The 25,688-nt window shown below is 36.4% G+C and overlaps 4 protein-coding genes across 5 annotated transcripts; 1 reads left to right on the forward strand and 3 right to left on the reverse strand.

Annotated features, from left to right (window-relative positions):
• The first annotated feature begins 5,382 nt into the window (after positions 1 to 5,382).
• On the forward strand, positions 5,383 to 11,668 carry LOC107843749 (E3 ubiquitin protein ligase RIE1). Of its 2 annotated transcripts, none has more exons than XM_016688131.2 (4): positions 5,383 to 6,178; positions 9,185 to 9,304; positions 9,844 to 10,141; positions 11,375 to 11,668. In XM_016688131.2, the coding sequence occupies exons 1-4, from the start codon at positions 5,757 to 5,759 to the stop codon at positions 11,534 to 11,536; spliced, it is 1,002 nt and encodes a 333-aa protein (XP_016543617.1). In that variant the 5' UTR covers positions 5,383 to 5,756; the 3' UTR covers positions 11,537 to 11,668. The 2 variants fall into 2 exon arrangements, with proteins under 2 accessions (XP_016543617.1, XP_016543615.1); XM_016688129.2 differs by having other exon boundaries at positions 5,386 to 6,178; positions 9,182 to 9,304.
• Positions 11,669 to 12,618: 950 nt separating this feature from the next.
• LOC107843750 (50S ribosomal protein 5 alpha, chloroplastic) lies at positions 12,619 to 15,883 on the reverse strand. Its single transcript, XM_016688132.2, has 2 exons — positions 15,490 to 15,883; positions 12,619 to 13,105 (listed from the first exon to the last, which is right to left on the reverse strand). Exons 1-2 carry the CDS (start codon positions 15,578 to 15,580, stop codon positions 12,753 to 12,755), a joined length of 444 nt encoding a protein of 147 aa, XP_016543618.1. The 5' UTR covers positions 15,581 to 15,883; the 3' UTR covers positions 12,619 to 12,752.
• Positions 15,884 to 16,257: 374 nt separating this feature from the next.
• Positions 16,258 to 20,617, reverse strand: LOC107843751 (splicing factor 3B subunit 1). Its single transcript, XM_016688133.2, has 2 exons — positions 20,464 to 20,617; positions 16,258 to 20,378 (listed from the first exon to the last, which is right to left on the reverse strand). Exon 2 carries the CDS (start codon positions 20,301 to 20,303, stop codon positions 16,509 to 16,511), a length of 3,795 nt encoding a protein of 1,264 aa, XP_016543619.1. The 5' UTR covers positions 20,304 to 20,378; positions 20,464 to 20,617; the 3' UTR covers positions 16,258 to 16,508.
• Positions 20,618 to 22,313: 1,696 nt separating this feature from the next.
• LOC107844662 (splicing factor 3B subunit 1-like) lies at positions 22,314 to 23,435 on the reverse strand. The gene has a single exon (XM_047397825.1). It carries the CDS (start codon positions 23,433 to 23,435, stop codon positions 22,314 to 22,316), a length of 1,122 nt encoding a protein of 373 aa, XP_047253781.1.
• Between the last annotated feature and the right edge of the window lie 2,253 nt (positions 23,436 to 25,688).

Consider the following 25,688-nt stretch of genomic DNA (forward strand, 5'->3'; position numbering starts at 1 on the left):
ATATTTGTGTGGAGTTACACGCTTACCACCAACAAGTGGTAGAGCCTAGGTTCAGGTGTGTCGGAGTGGTGACTGCAGTTAGTGAGAAGTTTCCGGTGTAACGACAAGACTGGAGATCTGCAGGTGGTGCCTTGTGTGTCCCGTTGGGTGATAACGGCGGTACAAGATGTTTGACAGATCATGTGAAGTGACCTAGTAGTTGAGATCTACGGTTGATGCCTCGTGTCGAAAGTCGGGTGATCTGCAGGTGGTGCCTTGTGTGTCCCGTTGGGTGATAACAGCGGTACAAAATGATCTGCAGGTGGTGCCTTGTGTGTCCCATTGGGTGATAACGGAGGTACAAGATATTTGGCAGATCATGTGAAGTGACCTAATAGTTGAGATCTACGGTTGATGCCTCGTGTCGAAAGTCTTCTTGACAAGTGATGGTCAAGCGACGTGTTTCACTAGTTGGTAGTGGCGATACGGGGAAGTCACAAGTGATTGTGGTCTTGGTTTGAGGGGGGGATTGTTCTGAAGCAAGCACAATCCCACATCGAAAAAATAGAGGGAACATGTCCTTTTGGGAGGTGCCCAAAAATAAATCCGTAAGGGCTTGGCCCAAAACGAACAATATTTTCTATGTTATAAAATAAGAAAGAATAAAGAAGAAGAATAGAGAGAGTGATTCTTATTTCTTCTCTTGAGGGATGAGAGATCTTAAGATTGTAAATACAATGAACAAAACCCCTTCAAGTCAAAGTAGATCTTGATAGACATTCACTATAATGTAAATACATTTATAACACTCCCTCTTGAATGTCTAATTGGTAGATAATGTGCCTCGTTAAAACCTTCATTTCTGCTGCCTCATTAAAAACCTTACAAGGGAAACTCAGTGGGACAAAACCTCATAAGGAAAAAAGAGTACAGCGCGTATTAACTCCCTCTAATGAGAACATCCTTGACCTTTGCATCTCGATCTTGTGCAACATCTTCTTAAAAGTTGCAATTGAAGAAGATTTGGTGAATAAATCAGTCACATTGTCAGTTGAACGAATCTGTTGCATGTTAATATCATCATTCTTTTATAGCTCATGTATGTAGAAAAGCTTTGGCAAAATGTGCTTCGTTCTATCTCCATTTATGAATCCTCTCTTAAGATGTGCTATGTATGCTGAATTATCTCTGTATAAAATTGTAGGTAGATTGTCATATTTCACCCCACATTTTTCTCGAATGAGATGTATCATGGACCTCAATCATACACATTCTCGGTTTGCTTCATGGATAGCTACTATCTCAGTATGATTCGATGAAGTGGCTACGATAGACTGCTTTGTATGTCTCCAAGATATGGCGGTACCACCACATATGAACACATAGCCTATTTGAGACCGAGCTTTATGCGGGTCAGATAAGTACCCAACATCAGCATGACCAATAAGATCGGGACTAGAATCTTTAGAATAAAACAAGCTCATGTGTTTTATCCCATTTCGATGTCTCATAGTAAGAGCAGAAATATACCTTGCTAACAAATTGACTGAAAAGGCTATAGGTCTTGTAGTATTTGCAAGGTATATGAGTGCATCAATTACACTAAGATATGGTACTTCATAACCAATCCAATTCGATATATTTTAAATTTCAGCAAATAATCTATTGCTTTGAAAACTCTCTAAGAGGTCCAATGATGTTCAAGCAATAAGCTTATACAATATAAGGATTATAAATAAGTTTCCCAGAAGCTTTTATATGCTTCAAGCAGTTTGAATCCTTAAAAGTTTTCACATAAGTTTTGTCAAGTGACAATATTCAACATTTCATGAGTGACATCTTCAAGTGCCTGAATTCATCCTTTCATGTCACTTGATAAATATTTCTACGTCAGCATGCTTAAATAAAAATAGAATTCAGATCCTCGTAATCTTTCACAATACTGCGCTAATATTGTGTCAAAGATATTGATGATATATCATTTCGTATCGGTTCACAATGCGACATAACATTTGAGATCTCATCACTTCATTATTTTTAGGTATATGAACCTCTCATAAGGTTTCATGAAGTGTTATGTCGTAGGCTCTTCAAGAGCTCATTGCCTTCTTATTATGATTATTTGCTCCTTATTTTTCAAGGACTATTTCATTTGGAATCGATCAGTCTACCACGCTTCACGCATGCATAGACTTTGTCCTTTAGAAAAACAAAATAAGAGCACTTGCGCTTAATATGAGATGCTTTCAGCATTTGACTTGAATTATCTTTTGGATGAGGATATAGTGATAATTCCTAACATATTTCATAGCTCTTATAATCTCCCCCTTATGTTAGGAAAACTAACATACATCCTCTACTTCTTTGAGGAATCCATCGTTGTGCATTATGGTATATTCATTAATCGTATACCGCACATCAAAATTATTAGAAGAAATAATTGGTTTCCGAATTTGAACCAATCGAGGGGGGAGAAATAATCATAATTTATTGGTCTAATGCATACAAATGTTATTGCAATATATCATATTTCAGACCAATACATTAAGTTTTGTTCTCACTAACAATGGTTTAGATATTTATCGAAGACATTCAATGTTAAACCATCATCATCAAGATGAATTATCTTGATTACACAATTTAAAAATTATGCTCAATTTATATTGAACAAGTAACTTTATGAATGTCAAACGTAGGTTGACCATGAATGTACATGTAATCATCTTATTGATGCATCTTTTCAACATATCACATGATAGGTGAACGAGCCCTTATTCACCTTTTATAATTTTCAAATTTGAAGGGATCCAATCTCAATATTAGTTGGTCCAACCAACTTGTCATGAGAACAAATGACATAAACAATTCTTGAAGAATTTTCTAGTTCTTCAATACATGCACATCTTCGAGATGTCACAATCATTCATATCAATTTATGAACTTTTATTCTAGTAAACTCCAAGTTTACCATGACATGTACTTTTTCTTTAGTAAATTTCAGATTTACTATTACATGAATAAATTTCAGATTTACTACTTTAGAAGTAGATTTCAAAATTATTCAACCTCTTTCGGAGGTGAGTTGTGATACAATCACAATCAAGTGCACGTTTGCATTAATAAGTTTCTCATTCCTCAGGAATGGAATATAATCATGCCTTAAACCTATTAAATTATGATAGCTTATAACCTGTTTCAAAATTTTGCTACTTCAAAAGCAAATCGAGGCATACATATGATGTAGAGAATTTTTCTCTAGCATATATTACAATCATATAAACGTGTGAAAATATCATCACTTTTGATGATCATTATCATATTGTCCCTCCACGCGTATATTCGTGCCTTCAATCACTTGTCTTCTTTCAGACATATTATGCACTGCTACCACATACACCTCAAGAATGAAGTAAGTTGTCATATTTCAGACTTATCATATATTGCCACCACATTCACTTCATGGAATGGAGCATATTCAATGGGTTGAATTTCATGACTTTTCATCAAACACCCATTATTTTGCTTTAGCCATCGCAATATCATCAATATGGTGTATTGAGATTCAAACTCAATATTTGATCCATATAAAAGTGTCTTAAGCATGAATCGATGGAACTTGAACCCAACATATTATCATCCTTTTTGATAGTACTGTTCTTGAGGAATAAATTTAAAATATAAATGGTTCCAAACCAATTATTTTTTCTCAAATTCAATAATAATTATATTAGTAGTAGCAAAAGAAAGATAAATAAAAAATTACTAACCTTGAAATCCTTCAGATTTATAATCTCACCTTGTCTGGCAGAGTCTCGTGCTGATAACGTGTTATAAAACAAGAAAGAATAAAGAAGAAGAGTAGAGAGAATAGAGAGAGTGATTCTTATTTCTTCTCTTGAGGGATGGGAGATCTTAAGATTGTAAATACAATGAACAAAATCCCTCTATTTATAGGAGAAATTTACTCCTAGTCTGAGTAAAAGACGGATGCTTCAAATCTTAATAGATATTAGATCTTGATAGTCATTGACTGTAATGTAAATACATTTATAACATTCTGTATAAATTCTTTTTAAAAAAATTGAAGATTTCTTTTTTTTTCCCAACCTTATGAATCCAACCATGTCCCATGTCTCTATCTATAGAGATAATTTTTTTTTTCTCATTCAGCATTTATGTGGAGATAATTAAGCTAATCTCATTATTACTTTCACTACTTAAACCTGCACTATTAGAGTATTCACACCATTTTTAAAACAATAGTCAAATTTGAAATCAAAGTCATTACTACTATTTTGGTACTAGAAAAAACAATTTTTTGAATGGAAAAATTTAATGATTTCACACTTTTACTCTACAAGACAAAATTAACTTAAAATTAATATATTTCTCTTAAAGATGGAGCAAATTATGCTACTCAACTTCTATCTTTGGTTCATTTTTCCTTTGGAAAAGTTTTAATAAATTCATGAGTCTATGAATAAAAATTGACCAAAAGTAGTACTCCTTAATAACATTTGGAGGAAATTATGTAAATCTAACTTCTATTTTTGGTATTTTTCCTTTTGGATCTTTACACAACTAATCATCCAAACTCCTTATATATTTTTCTAGTTAATATATATAAATTATAGACTATTTTAATATGATTAAACAATAATAATAATAATAATATATCTCGTATAAGCCTACAAAAAAATCTGAAAAGAATAGTGTGTACGTAGACCTTACTTTTTCCTTAAAAAGGTACTAGTGCACATATTATATACGTATTCTCAAATCTCAATTTATGTGACACTTTTTTTTTTATCAATCTCAAAAATAATTAAGTCTTTTTATATTTAGTAATAATATAACTTTAAACTTCTCATTTTACGTTAATGAGATTATTTATGACCTCACAAATATATATATAGAGCTTATTTTTGGATAAAAAATTTCACATTTATATCATTCTTAAATTTCCATTTCCTTTTCCTTCACTTCATAATTTATGAATATGACAAAATTGGACCCCCCACTCACAAGAGTGCCAATGCCACTTACCAAAAATTACCACAATTTCTGCTCATTTTGCATTCTCTCCAAACCCCAATAATATATAACTACTAGTCATCACTTTCACCCCACACCCCCACAAAATTAACACCCCCCAAAAAAAATCAATATTCATAAAAACATTTGTACAAGCAAAAAAATTGAAACTTTATACAAAATGGATCAAGAATTTAAAAAAAAAAGTTAAATACGATAAAAAATAGTCTAGGAGGGTCATAGCACCCTCACAAAGTTCAGAATACGTGACCTCAAATTTTATCAAAGTATAGATATTTTTCGCATTTTTTTTCTAAAAAAAAATATAATTAGTATTTAGTGCTCTCACCAAAACTTACTAGTCATCACCCACCCCCTCCAAAATAAAAAAACTTCATAAAACACTTTAACAAGCAAAAAGATTGAAACTTTATGCAAAAATGGATTAAGAGTTCCAAAGAAATTGAATTGCTAGTCATCACTTTTAGCCCCACGCACCCTACCCCCACGTACCCACCCACCCCACTCCAAAAATAAACTTCATAAAAACACTTGAACAAGCCAAAAGATTGAAGCTTTATGTAAAAATGGACTAAGAGTTCCAAAGAAATTGAATTGCTAGTCATCACTTTTACCCCCCCGCCACACTACCCCAAAGTACCCACCCCCCCCTCCCCCACCCTCCAAAAATAAACTTCATAAAAACACTTGAACAAGCAAAAAGATTGAAACTTTACACAAAAATGAACCAAGAAATGCAAAGAAATTTAGTTAGTGGAACTGGTGGTTTTGAACCTAGATATTTTAGAGGTTTAAGTACCCCTTTTTCATTTTCTTTAACAAGATTAGCTTCTTGTTTCAATCTTCAACATCAAAGTTTTGATTTTGATGATGATGATGGTGGGGTCTCTTATGGGTATTCAAGACCCATTGTAGTTCTTGATGTTATATGGAATTTGGCATTTGTTGTTGTTTCTTGTTTTGTGTTATTGACTACTATTGCAGAAAAGCCTTCTACTCCATTGAGGCTTTGGATTGGCGGTTATGCACTTCAGTGTCTCTTGCATGTTGGTTTTATTTGGGTTGAGTTTCAAAGGAGGAGTTTTGATGATTTTGATGATGTGAATTTTGATGGGGTTTCTCCTTTTTCATTGTTTCATAGCAGGTAATAATCTCCAGTTCAATTCTGCTGATTTTAGGGTTTGGTTGTTAGTATTGTGTTTAAATTTTAATTATTTTTTTGGAGCTATTGTTAATCTGACTGAATGATTTATGTAACTTTCTGAACAGGGAAGTTGTTTATTTTTTTGTCAAAGATAAAACTTTGCTTGTAGTTGACTTGTTGCATGTTACTCTTTACCTATGAATATGTTCATTCTCTTTTCCTTTGTACTCCCTCTGTTTCAACTTGTTTGTTTGGTTCTGACTTGACATTGACACAGAGTTTAAGGAAGTAAAGAAAGACTTGTGAATCTTGTTGTCTAAAGAACACTTTTGAATCTTGTTGCATGTTAAGCTAGGAAAATGTCATTCTCTTTAGTTTTTCCTCTTATACTCTCTCTGTTTCAATTTGTTTGTTTGGTTTTGACTTGGTACGGAGTTTTAAGGCACTAAACATTACTTTTGAATCTTGTGGTCTCAAACTAAAGATATTATAGAATGTACCAAAATGCCTTTTAGTCTTGTGGTTTAAACATGTCATGTGGGAAGCAAGAATTAAAGAGTTGCCAAGAAAGGAAAGAGACATTCATTTTGAAACGAACTGAAGAGGGATGTAGAAGTTAGGACCAACAAATTGAAATGGAGGGAGTAGCATTTTTATGGTTTACTGATATTCTGTGGTTTGTTCTATAAATTTTCCTCTTTACGTTTTTCTATTTGCAGTAAGTTTTGGTTTCTCTATAGGGTGGGGACTGGGATGGTGTGGCAGTAGGGTACAGGGGCGGAGCTAGCCTTTCGTTAGGGGGTTCATCCGAACCCCCTTCGACGGAAAAATATACCATTTGTACATGATCAAAATTATTTTTTATGTGGTTATAGTAGGTTTTGAACCCCCTTCAACTAAGTTTTCTTTGAATATTGAACCCCCTTAGTTGAAATCCTGGCTCCGCCTCTGGACTAGGGTGGATAGTTCATAATTGAGGAAATCCTTAGAAATCTATCTACCTAGTTTGACTAGCATATTGTATTTTTCCTTTTTTCTCTTTGAGTTTCTGATTTCATTCAGTCTTAGTTTACTGACTTTCCAAAGAAGAATAACTGGATACCAGTATAATATGCCTTTAACAAAGATGAGGAAGAAATATCATTTTTTTTTAATTCAAAATGTTTGAAAGCTTATTACAAGATCCAATTTTTGTGTTACATATCACATATATATGGGGGGATAACGTCTATCTAGGAGTGACTATATCAAAAGACAGAAACTTCACAATCCTTCCTTCATTTGAATTTACGATTCTCTAGTTCCGTGTTTATTCTTTATCAATTAATTTATTTGATAAACAAAGTCTAGCTTCTAGTTCATGGATACTAACATGGCTTTTGTATACAAAGTGGTCTGTTTTATAGGTAAATTGAAAAGCAAATCTAGTTGCAATCAGATGTCCTTTTAAGTAACAGTTGTTTCTGTCTGCTTTCTGGTGCCATGAGACAACTCACAGATTGCGGGTCGTGGGGTTGAACCATTCTGTTAATGTTACTAGGCGTGTAAAACTCTATAGCAGGCTATGTACCGGCTTTGTTGGGTCTCTTCTTAGCAATTGCTGAGGAGATATTTGAGGTGAAGACAGGCCCGTATATTATATAAGCATGAATTGAGATGTTTTATGGGCTTTAGTCGGTCTTCCTAAGAAATCACACTATTTCCTAAAAGACTATCAATTGAGAATGATTGCCTTTAGTATTTGGCATCTTGCTGATACATCTCCATAGGAAATCAATGTTCATCCGCTCTGATAAGTTTCAGGTATAACTCAGGAGAGGTCATGATTTATCACATACATAGACACACACACACAATGAACTTAAGAAAAGGGGCTGGCTTTTAGTGTAAGGAAATCTATTGACTTCTTCTCAAATGGTGAAGTTTATGGAGATTTCCTGGAGTTTATAAACCCGTTTGTCTGTGTAGTGATAGGTGATACTTAGAACCTCTAGTTGTAGATCCCTAATTTGCCTTTGAAAACAAGTTATTAGTAGTAGGGCGTTGAACTTCAATAAAGGACAATTGTACATAGAGGATTTATATAGCCAACCTTAGACTAGTTTGGGATTGAGCATAGTTAGTTGATTGATTGATATATCTTATCAACCAAAGCTCTAATGACAATAGTGCTCGCATATACTGTGATCAACCCTCAAGAACTCAACAAGGAAAAATAGCATGGTGAGATTGGAGGCTTCATCTCCCCCCTCCCCAGCCAATCCTTCTTTTTCTTGATGGCAAGGTCGACCTCATATTAGCATGATTCTCAAATTTGGTCTTGTATCTTGTACTTGAATTGCTGGTCCAGGAAGGCACACTCTGTCCTCCCTTGCAGCCTTGTTTAAAATGGCTAGGTCTTGGACATCTTCGGAATTGATAGTTTCCAGACAGTTCATATGTTTTGCTGGCAGCCTCACTAATGGAGTGTACCTATAATGTGAAACATTTCTGCCCAACCTTTGAAGGATCAAGGATGTTTTGGAGAACATTTGATTTATAGTCTTTTCTCATCCATTGCGTCTAGCATGAAATATCCTTTAAGATTTTGATCTTCCATCTTAACTAGGAAACATAGAGAGGAAAAGAGTAATTATAATACTGAATCGATATTCAGCTGTGGTGGTTCACATGAAGTATCAATACCCCAAGCTCTTTTTTTTCATATTTAGTTTGCACCGCAAAAGGATAAAATAAAAGAAGAAGAAGAAGAAGAAGATTGAAGGATAAAAAATCAATTAGTTTGTTGTTCTTAAAGCTCAAGAGAGGGAAAGAAAAGAAAATTGCTGTGGCTCCGTTTTTTCAATGCTACTTCACTTTCCAATGTATGGATTTGTTTTTGTCCTGGAACTCATGGACTAAAGCTCAAAATTCTGTTTGACCTTTTCTATTTTGAGTGTGAAATGTTTTCACTTTTAGAAGATGACAGTTGTGTATATAACTTTCCATCATTTTATCTTTTAGCAGCATCATGAAGAGGCTGGAATCAGTCAATACGGTGATTTCATCAATCTGGTGGGTGTTTGGCTTTTACTGGATTGTCATGGGTGGCCAGGCTCTTCTGCAAGATTCACCTCGTCTTTACTGGTATGAGCCCTGCTTCTAGAATTTTAAGCTTTATTACTTTATAATTACTGATGTGAGCAATGATTTCCCCTTCCTCCCGATCCCCCAAAAGTGTATGAAAAAGCAAAAAGCAAAATATGCAAGGTTATATAAAGCTGAAGATATTAAGTGGTGATTGTTATTTCGCTGTATGTTTACTTTCCATTGACACATTTATGCAGGGGTGGGGGTAGTGTTTAAGGTACTGGTTTAGCCGAACTAGTAACTAATAACTTTGGTCCAAACTTAGTATTTGTCTTAAGAAATTCATTTAATATGTACAAACTATTATGTCAGAACCCGGTAACTTAAAAGGTTATAATCTCAGACTATAAGCTTTAGGTCTTGGCTCCGCCTCTTCATTTATGTTTATTTCTCAACAGTAAGGGTGCAAAACTAGTTTTATTTGCTTTTTAAAATATGCGTATGCGTGTGTATGTTGGGATTCAGGATGAGGGTGGGGAGACTTAAAGTACGAGTATGTTTGTTAGCTTAAATAACAATATCCTTCAATTTTGCAGGTTATCAGTTGTTTTCCTAGCATTTGATGTGTTCTTTATGATCTTTTGCATTGCGATGGCATGTGTAGTCTTCTTCGCGCTCTTTTGTTTCTTTCCATTTATCACAACAGTTGCATATTGCATGAGACTTGGAGATGGAGCATCTGAAAGTGATATCAAGACTCTTCCCAAGTATAGATATGGTCAACCTAATACTTCAGAGAACCTTGTAAACATGAAGACGGGAGAAGATCACTTAATATCACAGTTCAACAGTATTGACTCTGTACCTGAGCTTGCTCTTCAACCAGATGATTCTGTAAGCATGTCTTCTCACTTTTCCTCCATTTCAATCTTTTCCTCTGATTTTGCTATTATTCTTCTCTTGTGCACTCGTGTTTTTTCTCTTACTTAGGCTATCTTCACTATTTTGGATGTCAGTACTTTTCTACCGTATTTTCACTATGGTTTTTCCTCTTGTATTTGTTAAAGCCGAGGGTCTATTGGAAACAACTTCTCTACCTCACACAAGGTAGGGGTAAGGTCTGCGTACACCCTGCCCTCCCTAGACCCACTTGTGGGATCACACTGGGTATGTTGTTGCTGTGCACTCTCGTGTTTGCCAAATTTGAAATAAGAATAAGATTGTAAGTTTTGAGGAAAGTACACTGTTTAAATTATTATTTGAAATTGAGAAGAGACAAAATTTAGAGACTCTGGAAATATAAACATGGAGAGGCGAGAAAACTTTCATCGTAATTGAGGGAATTTATGAAGTAATTGAGAATGAAGATCCTACTATGAGTTGGTTTGAGATCACTGAATGAAGGAATCTGGATTTTCTCAGATATAGTTGGTGAGGTCACTATAGTGTGTAATTTTCTTTAAACGTAAATACGTGAGTTCTTTTATGTTCCGAAGTCATCTCAAAATGCTCTTTTTGATTAGATATCCCATTCATCGAACTGTTATTCCTTCTTTACTGGACATTGCTGCAATATAGATTTTCTCTAAACGTAAGTATGTGTATTCTTTTATGTTCCAAAATCTCAAAATTCTCTTTTTGATAAGATATCCCATTCATCGAACTGTTATTCCTTGAGTACTTTGAGTCATATCTTTGGAAGAAAGCGAGATGATCCATCTTTCTTTATTGAACCTATACCAATTTCTCATCATGCTTCTGAAAGAAATCGCCAAAATTTTTGCTACTGATATCAACTATATGTCTGGTCTATCGGGAAACAGCATCTCTAACCCTACCCTACAAAAGTAGGTGTAAGGTCTGCGTACATCCTACCCTTCATAGACTCCACTTGTGGGATTATACCGAGTATGTTGTTGTTGTTGTTGAGGATTCACCGTAAATTGACTAGTTTTACACTGGTTATCAGTCAACCTACAATCTCCTACTTTATTCGAACTTGTAACTGTCAATATAAGCAAAGCTCGCACATGGATAGCTCTCATTGTATATCAAACTGTGTTCTTTTGTATCGTCTTTTTACCACGAGAAGCTAACTTTTCATGTGAATATTGTTTTGCTACACAGGAGTGTTGCATCTGCCTCTATAAATATGTGGATGGGGTAGAACTTTGTGTTCTTCCATGCAATCATCATTTCCACCATGGATGCATTAGCAAATGGCTAAGGATCAACGCGACCTGTCCCCTCTGCAAGTTCAATATTCTTAGGGGTGACACTCTAGTCTGACTATTTGTCTGTCAGAGAGTTGAGACTATACTGAGAAATGTAATTTTCCATGGCCTACTCTGATCTTTTGGCAAAATGTATGTAAAATTAGCCATATTTAATGAGTATCTCACCCTTACTGTCTTCTTGCCATGAAGTTCCCCTTATTCCCATGTGTCTTTCAACATGTTACCTCAAATGTTTTTCTGTATATTCAACCTCTGGGTTTGTTAATCTGAAGAAAGTTATAGTCCAAATAGTGAAAGGAGCACTCAATCTTGCCACTGATGAGGCTGATGTGTGAGCACTTGCAAGCAAACTCTTGCCAACCACATACTGTATATAAAGGCACTTTCTGGACTTTGATTTGATAAAAATGCACTATAGTAGTGAGTGGAGTTGCTCCTTTTGCTTTTGTTCTCCTCATCAGTCAATTTATCCAAATTTACTGCTCCATGACAATTCTCCAGGACATATAGACCTGGATCAAAGTAATTGACTTACATAGCTTGAGCATCCACAGATTTATTACTGTCAGCCCATAATTGAATAGGTGGAGTTGGAGTACAGATTTATCCTGCAAATTGTGATATACATCTAGAAGACTAGAACCAGAAGACAAGCTCCGGGCTCTATTCTTTCCCGCTTAAATACTAGGCTTTTGTTTACGATGCATTTAACTCATCCATCGCGCACTGCACTCTTTACCACTAGACCAAAGTTCTTGGGATAATTAGTAACAATTTCCAGAGCTACCAATGTGTGCAACAGGATATCGCAATGCTTATACTCTATAGTCACCATGTCTGTTCAAGACTCAATGACACAACAAAGGCAGTAGGAAATTCAACTTTCTTTGTTCCATAAACTTAGTGGTGACAATGAGAAGGATAACCTTCAATAAGAGAGAGAACCAACTTCATCCGTAGAGCTTTTCAACGCGCTAAAAGGGAGCTGAAGCCATCTTTCCACTAAAACCTCCAATTGATCCTACATACATAGCTTCCAAAACAAAACAGAAGGGCAAGGGCAGCAAAAGGGAACTCCACAACATCAGAAACAGTTCAACAAAGAACATAATCCATCAAAAATCAAGAAACAAATTGGGAAAGAATCTAATTAATTTCAAAAAAATATCAGGTACAGATTGAAGATAATGATCTTAAAGGTTACAGTATTTCGATATTAGAAGGAATACCAGAAAGCACGTAAACTTGCAAGACATTCCAGGTTAAGCCTAGACATTCTTGTTCTTCTTCATCTTTGAAGGTGGCCACCGTCCTTTCTTCCTTAAGTGGCGCTTCCTAACGAGTCTCTTCCTCCGTAGTCTAATCTTCTTCGCCAACTTCATTTTCATCTTCTGTTCAAGCTTTTGTTGAAGCTTAGACTCCAGGGGGAGATTCTCAACAGGCACACTTCCCTCATTCTTTTCCGGTGAAGGCTCAGGACTATCAGAACCGACACCATCAACATCAGCAGCCGCCTTAGCAATCAATGCACCTCTCCTTTTGAAGACAAAAGGTGCTTGAATATTACCACTGCCATAGGACTTTGCTGTCAGGGTAATGTGATTGTTGCAGAACCTGGAAGCTAATACAGAACAGATTACGACGACATTCAGAAACCTTTTTAGAGTGTGGCTACATCAACAACCAGAAAGAGAATCAAGCATATTCTTTCTATTTCTTTCCCTTTCTGATCTCCAAGAATTGATATATATTTAGAAAAGAAGTAAGCCAACATCATGTCCCGGTTTTTGACCTATTTTCTCCAAGATATAGACTTTATATCAGTCACTGAATTGTTGTTTGAAGTACACTTTCATATTCATGTATTATGAACATATCATATGTTTGGGATAGTCAAATGATATATGTGCACAAAATTAAAGATTAAAATTGATGGAATACCTAAAAGAAAAATGCATCATTAGAAAAGGGATGGACTTCATCAATTAATCCAATCACATAAAAGGCATACTAGTGATGAACAGTTATATTCCAATAAAATGCAAAATGTAGACCCTAACCCCCCACTCCACCCCGCCTCTCGGCTCTCCAATCAACTACGGAGACCGAGCAGGACATGCCGTCTAGATATCCTCACGTTTTCGAGCCTTCAGTACTTCTATTCGTTGACTTTTGAGGACAGAAGTCCTTTTTGTATTGGATGATATAATGACCCTCTAGGTCATTTTTGTAATTTTTCGCACATTTTGACCCTTCCCGTAGTTGGTCTAGGGTATTCGTGCTCTGACGGAAAAGAACCGAAAAGAAAAACCAAGGGCCGACAAAGTATGCTATACAAAACAACTAAAAAGCTTCAACTACCCTTCCATGTTAGAATTTCCTCTAGAAATGAAGGCAGGAGCAAAGCATATTGATTCACCAGTTGGCTAACCTACTTGTTGGCTACTTACACTCTGTAATAAGAATAGTGGTCTGGACTTAAAACCACCCGCTTTTAGAAGTCTAGAAGACAACGCCTAAACTAGTCGGAGTTGCTTGAATCGATAGGCTTACCAGATTTATCTGTCTATTCAATTGATTTTGTTGCAGACTCTTCCCACACCCTAGGCCTATTGAAATCTTCCGCTGTGCAAGTAAATTTGGGCTCTGGAGAGGAATATCTGGTTCATCAAAGAATACAGCGTACCTCTATTTAGCTCCACTGTCTTTCTTATAGCTATACCAGGAATCCGAGCCTACCTCTTCCTATTATAGCCCTTTGCTCTAGTGTTTGCTTTCGTATACTATGCTTCTTATCCAGCGTATTGAACTCGCTCCCTAACTCTAAGAGCAACTCGTCCTTTAGAGTAGTTGAAGAAACTACTAACTCTTACTATCGAGATCGGGGTCTATCTCACTAAACCCTTGCTTCACCATGCCCAAGCTGGAGGCTTAGGAGAGTAAAATAGGGTGAAGGTGGATATCGGCCATCAAGAGCTTGTGAGTATACAGGTTGGATCTGAATCTTCTCTATAGTTATCTAATCTCTTTCTTTTTCCTACCTCTCTTACGGAGGGAAGTACAAAGGCAGCTGCTTCGAAGTTGAAGGGGCTCGCTCATCCATTCTCTATATGGATGTAATTTCATACATAAAGACGAAGATCAATTCCGAATTAGTTGTGTTCAGCTACATGAGTCTTCTGTACCCAGTTTCTCTAATAGTCTAAGGTTCATTTCAAAACCAAATTATTTGTTCTTTAAAGAATACCAAAAAAACATGATAACAAAAGCTTCGCATTTGCCCATTCGGCACCCAAATGGGCAAAAAAGATGATCATTCCAAATCACATACATAGCAAGGAAACAACTAACAACAACACATACCCCATATAATCCCACAAGTGGAGTCTGAGGACGGTAGGATGTACCGAGACCTTACCACCCCCTTTGTGGGGTACAGAAGCTGTTTTCGATAGACCCTCGACTCAAAAGGAATGTCAATAGCAAGGAAACAACTAAAGTTTCAGAACTAGACAAATGCAGAAGCACAAAAACCCAAAACACAGGTTGAAAAACAACAAAAATTTCAACAACATATATTGGAGTAAGCAAAAGTACAACCCAGTCAACTATAATGACCAAGAACTCAAAATCCCTTAAAACAAGATTTCAAGAATTACCCACCACTCAATATCTCAAATAACACATATATTATTATTATTACACTTAGGGGAGTATTCAATCAAGAATGTCAGTAATAATAATACTCCCTCGGTCCCATTTCATGGTGTCGCGTTTTGACCGGGCACGAAGTTTAAGAAATGAACTTTATAAAGTTTACAAAATTGTCCATCTTAAATTTTACAGTACTTTTTTAATTTTCTTTTCTTATTAAGTGAGACCCAGTAAGTATGAAATGGGACGTTGCCATTAAATAATTACCTGCTATGAAAAGATGACATTTTTTTTTTTAACGGATTAAAAAGTAAATGACGACACATAAAATGAGACGGAGGGAATACTTACATTGGGAAGTAGGGAATCCAGAAGCTAGTGAAGCAGAGGAAGAGGAGAGAAGAACTGAGGGAGTTGTAGTGGTGAAGATAAGGAGAGCCATGTCTCCAGTTTTGAGTTTGTTTTATGGATAAGAAGACTATTATTACAGCAATATTTATATGAATGAAAACTTTAACCCAAAAAAAAAAAAAGGAATGAAAAGTAGAAAATAAACAAAATTGTGATGCCTTTACCCATATGTTATATAATGGCCCAAAAAATATTTTCAAAATAAAACTATTTACTTTTTCATATTTCACTCTTGGAAATTGTTATTTTTTGAAAATTATGAGTACTTTAAGCATGCGTAATATTATGATTGTTTAGAAATAAAGCAGTAAAATACTCATTTTAATTAATGTTTTTTTTGAGCAATGTGTAAAAGAAATCACAATAGACAGTTTGAAGCCAACGAAACAAATAATTGATTTTTAATCGCCAATTTTACCACTTCTTTTCAAATTTACTTGTACTAGTGAAAGATAAATAAGTATTCTATAAAACTAGTGAAAAAGTACACACAAACTCACTTGAGATATATTAAAAACGACAATATACTCATATTTATTGTTCAAGACGAGATTCTTTATTTCGAATAGATTGAGTAAAAATAATTCACCTGATATTAATGACGGTGGAAATAATATTAAGAAAAATAGCTGAAAATTTGGTTTGAAACAAAAAACATTCTGAGTACAGCCAACACAACCAAATAAAAAAAAAAAACTCGCAAAGCACTTCATACAAACTCTTATTCCTTGTTCAGATAAAAGCTAAGCAATATGCTATTTAGAAAGGCAGGAAAACAGAGCAAGTCTATCGCGCAATTTAGAATATAAGATACATCATCTCTAAGAAGAGCTTTATGCCATGAATACAAACAACCCGAACATCAAGCTGCCACCGCAAGTATAGCATAAAACAAGAGATGCTACTGCTGGAACAGGAAAACGCCGAAAAATGGCAAAGCAGCTATAAGCGGCCAATATCTAAATGAACATGTTCAGTTCAGGCCTACTGTAGACATTGCTTTCCTCATCTTCCAGAATAGGATAAGAAGCTACAAGGGCATCCTGAGCGCCGATATAGAGCGAGTTGTAAATCTTCCAGTAAACCTCCCTGACCTTCCTGGCTGGATGGAACAACCCTTGTAGACAATAGTTAAGGACTACGGCTGCTCCCAGTGCAACCCTCATTCCTTCAATGGCTTCCATGACTGCGTTGATCACGTGTGGAGAAGTCTCGAAAATGTTGGGCCACACATAGTTCAAAAGGTGGACAAGTGCGTCTTCACATCCAAGACCAGCAACTCCAAGAGCCATGTGCTTCACAGCAGAGGCAGCAGTCTGCCTATGTACAAGATCTCTGTCCATAAGAGCATCTTCAAGTAATGGAGTCACAGCATATATATAGTCCTTACCCATTTCTCCAATGTACTCGAAAAGGAAGGAGAGGGATTTCAAGACACCATTCTGGACATTAAGCTCGGGCACACGATATTCGTTCATCAAGGCAGGCAAGACTGTAAAGGGAGAACAGGTCTCTGCAACAATAGCAATTGCGACAGTGGTGCAGACACGGTTCTGACGTTCCTGCACCTTAAGATTGTTTAACAATGTTGCGAGCACATCCTGAGGTCCAATGGCTTTAGCAATATACCCAAATGTGTTCACTGTTGCTCGGCGGATACCTTTCTTGTGGGCTTTAAGCATCTCAAGAAGCTCAAAACAAATTCTCATCCACTCCCTTGCAGGAACAAATTCAGCACCACGATCAGCAATTCGACCAACAAGGTCAATACAATTCTCCTGGACTTTCTCATGACGATTCTTCAAAATGGGGGTCAACCGAGGAAGCAGGTCCTTAATTGGAGGAGTCATTTTAGTCATACCAATAACATTCACAATAGCCTTCAGAGCCCCCAATATAGATCCTAACACCTCTGGGTATTCTTCTCCCAAGTACTCATACAAGACAACACCAAGATGACCCATTAGTTGTTCTTCCCCACACTGCTTCATAACAACCGCAATTCTGGATATCAGATCAGCAGCTTGCTGTCTCACCTTTGCACTCTTGTTGTTCAGTCGCCATTTTATTGTACCACAGATCTGAGGAAGATACGGCTTAACCCTTTGGCCAAGGGCATTTACAACAGCACCAAACCCATTAAGCATCACATTGGCATCGTCACTGGTTTGCTCTTGGAAGGCATAAAGGATTCCATCAATTAACAGCTCTTCTAATCGAGAATCAATATCAGATGCACCAAGATTTGCAACCACCTTCTCAATAGTCTCCATGACCATTCTCCTGTATGGTTCACTCTCGTCTTTCAAGTCTTCAACAATTCTCCCAACTATATCAGCAACACCAACTTTGTTTGCTATCTCCACAGTGGTTTCAACAAGCTGCTTGTAGTTTCTGCGATCCAAAGCCATTCTTCTAACCCAGAAGTTCCTAAAGAACTCTGGAAGAATGTCTTGTCGGATGTAATCCGGCTCCACACCTTCTGTACTCACACACTGCTTAACCACTTTCAGCACAATTTTCTTCATCTCCTCATCAGGTGATTGAAACTCACGGATAAGGACAACCATAACTTCTTTGGTATAGTAGCTGGCATATACAGCATCCATAAGAGGAATGATGAAACCTATAGCCTTTAAAAAGGCAGCCAAAACCTTGCCACGGTGTGATCTAATACCCTTCCATAAGGGCTTCAAGACGGAATCAAAACTCTCAATACCGTACGGTGCAGCAGCTTCAGCAAGAGCAGCCAGAGAAAGAGCTGTAATGGTCCTGACCTTCTGGTTCTCATCATTAAGACCATGTTCAATAATTTCCACCAAAGATCTCAAATGTGGAAGAACGGCACAACCAATAAGAATAGCAATCTGCTGAACAATCTTAATACCTGTATGACGAGCCTGCCAAGACTTCTTACTCTGACAAACTGCTTTCAAGAACGGCAGTAGAGCAGGAATACCAAGTGCAGATGCAACAACACTAAAAGCTCGAGCAGTTGTGTTCCTGACATATTCATCAATGTTGTCAATATCTGGACGCATGGCAGCAATCATAGTCGCCAAACCCGCTGCCTTACTAAGATTAGATATGATTTCCCTTCCTTCAACACGAGCATAATAATCTTCGTCAATCAACAGAGGTTCAATCACAACAAGAATCTTGTGCACATATGGGCGAACCAATTCATCCAATTTATAGAGTACCCTATCAATAACCTTAACCAGCAAGTGCCTTTCTTGGTCTTCCAGTGTAGGTTGCATGAGCAATGGCAGAATTCGGTTGAATAGGGGCCCAGCACCAAATTCTCTGGCCTTATCAGTGAGCTGTCTCAAAGCAGTTTTCCTCTGAGGGGGCGTGCCATTTTTAACCTTGAGAAGAAGCTTCATAATCTTTCGCTCCTTCTGCTCGTCCGGAGACAACTCCTCTTCATCTTCCTCGTTCAACAAAGAACCGAAATACTGGTAATCCTCCGGCTTCATAAATGGTAAACCACCTGGCATTTCTTTTGGTACATCAAACTGTTGACCCCGATTTTCCTCAGGAATAGAATACAGCGGAGTCCCCATAGGAGTTGGTGTGGCAAGAAGCTTCCTGGCAGGCGTTCTGATGGGAACATAGGATGCTGGAGGATCCAAAATTTTATAACCTTCCTGAGGAAACATTGCATCAAGCTCCTCATCGGTTAAGGGTCGATTTCTCTCTTCAATGTCCTTCTCCCACCTCATCAAATTGTATTGTTCTGGAGTAAGCGGACCACGCAAATTAATGGCACCAGGAGTTGGTGTAGCTAGTTCACCACCCCCAAGTGGCGTAACACCCGGTGTATAAGCTGCTGTGGGGGTGGCACCTGGCATGGGAGTTGCACTTCCCATAGTAGCTGGAGTCTCATCCCACCTTGACCTCTGTCGTTTAGGTGTCGGAGTAGCAAGCCCTGCCAACTTCGGTGTAGCATCCCACGACATACCAGCTGGTGTCGCACCTGGAGTAGCACCACCAGCAGGTGTAGCATCTGAATCAGCAACTCTCCCAGGCGTAGGCGTCTCATCCCACCTATTCTTCTTAACCGAAGGCGTTGCATCCCCAACTCTCCCAGGTGTTGGGGTTGCATCCCACCTCCCAATCCCAGGGGTTGAATCAGGCATATCCCAATCCGACCCAGTTTTCGCCTTCTTAACACCACCCTCATCCTGCGACTGATCCCACCTATTCCTCCTCTTCTGAACTGGCTTCTCAACAACCTCCTTCTCCTTAATATCCCTACCATCCGCTGCCTTCTCCATCTCTTCCTTCTTCTTCTTCGCAATCTCCTTCATCAACTCCTCCTTCTGTCTCTTCAACGCTTCCTCCCTCATAACATCTGCATACGTCCTCACTTCTGGGCCTGGCGTCTTATCCAAAAACGGATCATTCCTCTCCGGACTAATCACCCGATTCAACCTCCTCCTCCTATAATCATCCTCCCTATCAATAATCTTACTCGGCTTATTAAACCCACTAACCTCCTCTTCCTCCCCTCCACCCCTCGGAACCTCCTTAAAAAACTGTTTCGGGGCAGTAAACGATGCCATCTTCCTCGCAACCTCATTCTCCGTATCGAAATTATCATCGTCATCGTTAACCGGTATCGATTTCTCATAACCCTCAAATTTATTCGAACTATAAAAATCAGTATCAAAAGTCACTGCATTCATGGATGCGAGCTCTTGCTCCATCTTCTTTCTGTCTTCTTGCGTTTTCTGAATCTCATCATCCATTTTGCTCAATTGAACTTTTACTCAAAAATTTCAAAAACCCTAACCCTAATTGGAGATTTATACGACCAAATTAAGCTGGAAAAATGAACAAATTATACGATTAATAGCAAATTAATTCGAATTTAATGAAAAATTAATGGATTTAGGGATTTTGATTTACCTGTATTGTTCGTCGCCGGCGATGCGAAGTGGAGGCGGTGGGGTTTTAGGAATTTTGTGGAGAGCAAAAGTGCGATAAGTGTACAATGAAGGATCCCTATTGAATATGAAAGTTTCCAGGGTCGGCTCAGGATATGGGCTATTGGACTATCCGACCCGACCCGACCAAGGAAAAGTAGAAGCAAATGGATTTTTTTTTTGATATTTTTGTAGGTGTTTGTTTTATTAAATTAATCTTATTAATTATATTTTGAATATATATATTTTATTTAGTCATTTAAATAATAAAGATAGTATTGAAAGAACATAATAATATTCTCTTGATTACGACGTAATTCTTTTTTATAAGAAAAAAGTGTTGGAAAATTCTTTTTTTCTACAATAAATAATAACTTCCACCATGTAAAATTTGTTTGTGGAGATATTCTTATAATAATTTTTTTTTATGAGTTCTAAAGATGTCATCTACAATCACAAAAGGTTAGGTTTAATTGTATTGTTCTAATATTTCGATTATCGTATTATTTTATTGTAGTTTCTGTTATGTTCAAGTCTATGTTGTAATGAATATTTAGTCGGAATTTGAAAATTTTGCATTAAGGTTATGTTTGATGATATTGTTGTAATATTCTCGAATACAGTAGTTTCTGATTTGTTATTATTTGTTGTTTTTTCAAGTGATAGATTAACGTGTGATCGGACTTTGAGGATTTTTCTTAAGGTTAGGATTTAATCTCACTGTTATGATATTTCAATTATCGTATTATTTTATTGAGTTTATAGTGGTAGATGAATGTTCGGTCAGGCTTTGAGGAATTTTTGTGTAAAGGTTAGATTTAATCAATTTATTTTCTCAATTTTTTGTGTAAAGGTTAGATTTAATAAACTTATTTTGTTGTGGTTCCTGAGCTATTACTATCTGTTGTTTTTGTTATTATCCGTGATGTAATAGTTCACATCATAGGAGACGATCAAGATATTAATACTTCACATATGGCTTGACATAAAGCACACGTGCAAAGCGTGTACATTTGACTAGTATTTTTAAAAGGAGGTCAACTATTTTGGAACGGAAGGAATATTAATTATATGTATATTCTTATATAAGATATTTAAATTTTTAAAATATATTTTATTTTTTTCATTGCAGTACAAGATCTCACTTTGTAGAAATACATTGGGTATGTTGTTGTTTTTATGTACTTTGTATAAATACATTGGGTATCTTATTGTTACTATTGCGCACATTCAATTATTCATATCATATGGCCGAGAGCCCTCACAACTTACGTAGAACGATTGAATCGCATGGAATCGAATAGGAGGAGTACATGCTAATGTGGCTTGAATGATCCACATCTTATGATAAGACCAAGCGTCGTTGAACACATTCAACTATTCATATGGCTGAGAGAACGACGCAATTATCAAGGACGCGCTCTCTTAAATTTTTTTGTACAAAAGAAAAATTCATTGGAAATTTTTTTATCAAGTCCTTTAGTAGTGTAACTATATTAAAACTAAACATCACTTGATACTGACCAAAAGTAAAGAACATAACTCTTTTAAGCTTAAAAAACGGACAGCTCGGTGCACTAAAGCTATCGCTATGCGCGGTGTCCGGGAAAGGGCCCTACCACAAGGGTGTATCGTACACAGTCTTATCTTGCATTTCTGCCAGAGGCTGTTTCCAAGGCTTGAACTCAACCATAACTCTTTTAAGCTTGAGTTCATGTAATCTAAAGTGAATATTAGAAGCTGATAGCTATTAACTATGAGTCAATGAGAAGCAAAAATTTAGTAAAAGTATATTACTCCATTGATGACTTCATGTCCATCTTAATATGCATTTTACTTCATTGGAGACTCCTTCTCAATAGTCTTGATGACCATTATCTTGTATAGTACATCACTCTCATCTTTCAAGTCTTGAGCGATTCGCGCAACTATATCAGCAACACCAACTTTGCGTGCCATCGCCACAGTGGTTTCGACAAGTTGCTTGTAGTTTCTGTGGTCCAAAAACCTTCTTCTAAACGAAAAGTTACTGAAGAACTCGGGGAGGTAATCTGGCTCCACGCCTTCTGTACTCATGCACTGCTTCAAAACCTTCACATCTACGTCAGGTGATTGAAACTCACGAATAAGAACCACCATAACTTCTCTGGTGTAGTAGCTGGCGTCGACAGCATTCATGAGCGGAATGATAAAGCCTATAGCCTTTAAGAAGGTAGCCAGATCATCGCCACGATGTGATCTGACACCCTTCCATAAGGGCTTCAGAACAGAATCAAAACTATTAATGTCATTCGGTGCAGCAACTTGAGCAAGAACCGCGAGAGCAAGAGCTGTAGTTGTCCTGACCTTCTTGATATCATCGTTGAGACCACGTCCAATAGTTTCCACCAACGACCTCAAATGTGGAACAACAGCACGACCAACAAAAATCGTCATCTGATGAACAATCATACTACCTGTATGACGAGCCTGCCAAGACTTCGCGCTGTCACAAACTTCTCTCAGGAACGGCAACAGACCAGCAACACCAAGCGCAGATGCAACAATGCAAAAACACTGAACATCGATGATCCTGTCAGATTCATCAACGCTGTGCACATTGCTAAGCAAAGCATCAACCATAACAGACAAACCAGCCGCCTTGCTAAGTTTATATATGATCTCCCTTCCTTCAACGCGAACATCATAATGCTCATCAATCAGCATGAACCGCGTCAACAAGAGAGTGTCGTGCACCATCTTTTTCTTCTCCCCCTCCTGTGTCATCGTAGTTATAGAAGCCAACTCATGCACCTTCTTGTCCCTCTCCAACGCGAACTGCTCCTCCATCTCCCTCATTATGCTCATCTTCGACAACTCCTCCTCCATCTCCTTCCTCTCCGGAGTAAACTGCTGCTCCATCCTCTTCCTCCTCATGCTCATCTCCGTCTTCTTCCTCCTCATCCTCTGCTCCATCTTCTGCCTATCGACCTTAAACTACTGAACCAACCTCTATGTATATAGAACAAAGTTAGGAGGAAAAAACTTATACCCACTCGGTGTATACACCAAGCCAATACATGCATGCCATGTGTTTGAATTTAAAGTTCATAACCATAATTAATCAACTAAAAAATATTAATTTGGTGTATACATCGGGTGCATGTAAGTTTTTACCACAAAGTTACCTCTCTATATAAAGAGAATCTATTCTAAATAGAATGAGATTCGAATTACTCTTATGGTAATAAATAAATAAATAAATAAATATTAACCAAATAAATTAGAAATCTTTTACAACTAGGAAAGCAAGTAAAAATCTTTACGTAAACTACCTAACAAAAATAAGATAATAAGAAGTGAATAATTCTTGGAACCAAAATGGATTATGTGATCTATTAGGAAAAGGAAACAATTTTGCTTTATTTGATTTAATTTTGATTTTAAATAAAAATAATCAAACCAAATTAACTATAGTAATATAACATCAGTTCAAAAGTATATCCGTTAGGCCGTGAAAATAATAATTTTCTAGAGTTAGAGTTGAGTTAAAGTCGATTTTGTGTTTGACCATGAATAAAAATTAGAGTTATTTTTAAAATTTTGTGGGAAAAAAAATAAGAGTGAATTAAAAAAACAAGTAAATCTCCACAAACAATTTCAGTAAATTGAAATAATTCGTATGGATAACCCCTACAATTTTCACAATAATGAAATAATTTTTCAAAAAAGCATAGTAACATTTTGCTAGAAAATAATCGATGAAAATGCGTTTGTTAGCAAGTGTCACATACTTAAAAGTTCCCGAAAATTTATGACAAAGTTGAACCAGTAAAAAATTGACCTAGTTTAATTTAATTTCAATATTTTAAAAATGACAAAAATGATTTAATTTAATTTTTTTTTCAAAAAAGGTTAACTCAAATCAAAGCGTAAGCACCCCTAAAATTCAAGAAATTCGAATGTTTTGATTTCTTTTCCCCATAGGACCTATAGGACCAGCATAATAGCAGTCAAACCTCTCTATAACTACATTATTTGTCGAAATAATTTTTAATTGTTATAGTGAAATATTATTATACAATAATACTAGGGGTGTACAAACCGAACCTTTAAGTCAAACCGAATCGATGAATCAAATCAAACCGAGGAAAAAAACCGACTTATGATTTGGTTTGATTGGTTTGGTGTTCAAAGAAAAAAACCGATCATTCTTGGTTTAGTTTGATAGTAGCAAAAATAAAATCAAACCGAACCTAAACCGAACCGACATAATACATATATAATTTTAATTTTTTATACGTAAAAAAATATTACTTATAATCTACTTTTATAACTTTTTTATATTCAAAATATATATATATATTCTTGGGTCTTTAGTTATAATATTTAGGGAAAAGGACATGAACTGATCATTTTAAAAAGAAATGACCCACACTATGAAAATATGGACAATTGGAGCCAGTCGGCCCAATTTATTTCCTTTTTTTAGCCACTTGACCCAAAACCACTCTACTTACACAATTAAGGAAATTAAATGTTCTTTATAGTTGTTACTCTTAAATCACTTTTCTTTTCTAAATATACTTTCTCAAATTTTCTTTTTTTCTCCTCTATTATGCATCGATCAATCTACTGTATTTTATGATCAATATCAAAAATTGATTTGTTGTTTCTTGTATTGGAGCATTGAAAACTATGAACATGAAGCAAAAAATAGAAAATAAAGGAAAGTTAAAATTAACAGGTAAAGCGGTCAATTTTGACCTCAAATTTATTGTTAATGATGATTATTTTACAGAATCATTACATACAGGTTTGTACTTGAAGCAATGTCATAGTTCTTTAAACTTGAAGAAGAAAAAAATAAAATAATGAGGTCTCAAGGTAAGAGAAAAGTCATGTCTTGGTCCATGTTCTTCTCAGAGGCTGATTCAATCACGATGAGTCGGAGATGTTCTTCTTAGAGGCTGACTCAATCACGGTGAGTCAGAGATGTTTTGATGCATGTAAAGATAAAAAAAAAAAAAATATGTCAATAGATACTCTTTTATACCAGATTGATACACATTTTTTAAAAGAGAGAAGGGGAACCTTTGTATGCACATACAGTCTCTATACCCAATTGATACTCTTTTATACCAGTTTGATACACTTTTATACCACATTGATACACTTTTTTAAAAAAAAAAAAAAAAGGGGAACCTATGGATGCATACAGTCTTTATA

Source organism: Capsicum annuum, chromosome 10 (assembly GCF_002878395.1).
Source record: "Capsicum annuum cultivar UCD-10X-F1 chromosome 10, UCD10Xv1.1, whole genome shotgun sequence".
NCBI lineage: Eukaryota > Viridiplantae > Streptophyta > Magnoliopsida > Solanales > Solanaceae > Capsicum > Capsicum annuum.

Bases quoted from the DNA above. Each gene is read 5' to 3' on its own strand.
- LOC107843749 (XM_016688129.2), top strand. From the start codon at position 5,757: ATGAACCAAGAAATGCAAAGAAATTTAGTTAGTGGAACTGGTGGTTTT. The intron at 9,305-9,843 runs GTATGAGCCCTG...TCAATTTTGCAG, and splicing joins GATTCACCTCGTCTTTACTG to GTTATCAGTTGTTTTCCTAG. The intron at 10,142-11,374 runs GTAAGCATGTCT...TTTGCTACACAG, and splicing joins CTCTTCAACCAGATGATTCT to GAGTGTTGCATCTGCCTCTA.
- LOC107843750 (XM_016688132.2), bottom strand. From the start codon at position 15,580: ATGGCTCTCCTTATCTTCACCACTACAACTCCCTCAGTTCTTCTCTCC. The intron at 13,106-15,489 runs GTAAGTATTCCC...GTTCTGTATTAG, and splicing joins TGGATTCCCTACTTCCCAAT to CTTCCAGGTTCTGCAACAAT.
- LOC107843751 (XM_016688133.2), bottom strand. From the start codon at position 20,303: ATGGATGATGAGATTCAGAAAACGCAAGAAGACAGAAAGAAGATGGAG.
- LOC107844662 (XM_047397825.1), bottom strand. From the start codon at position 23,435: ATGGAGCAGAGGATGAGGAGGAAGAAGACGGAGATGAGCATGAGGAGG.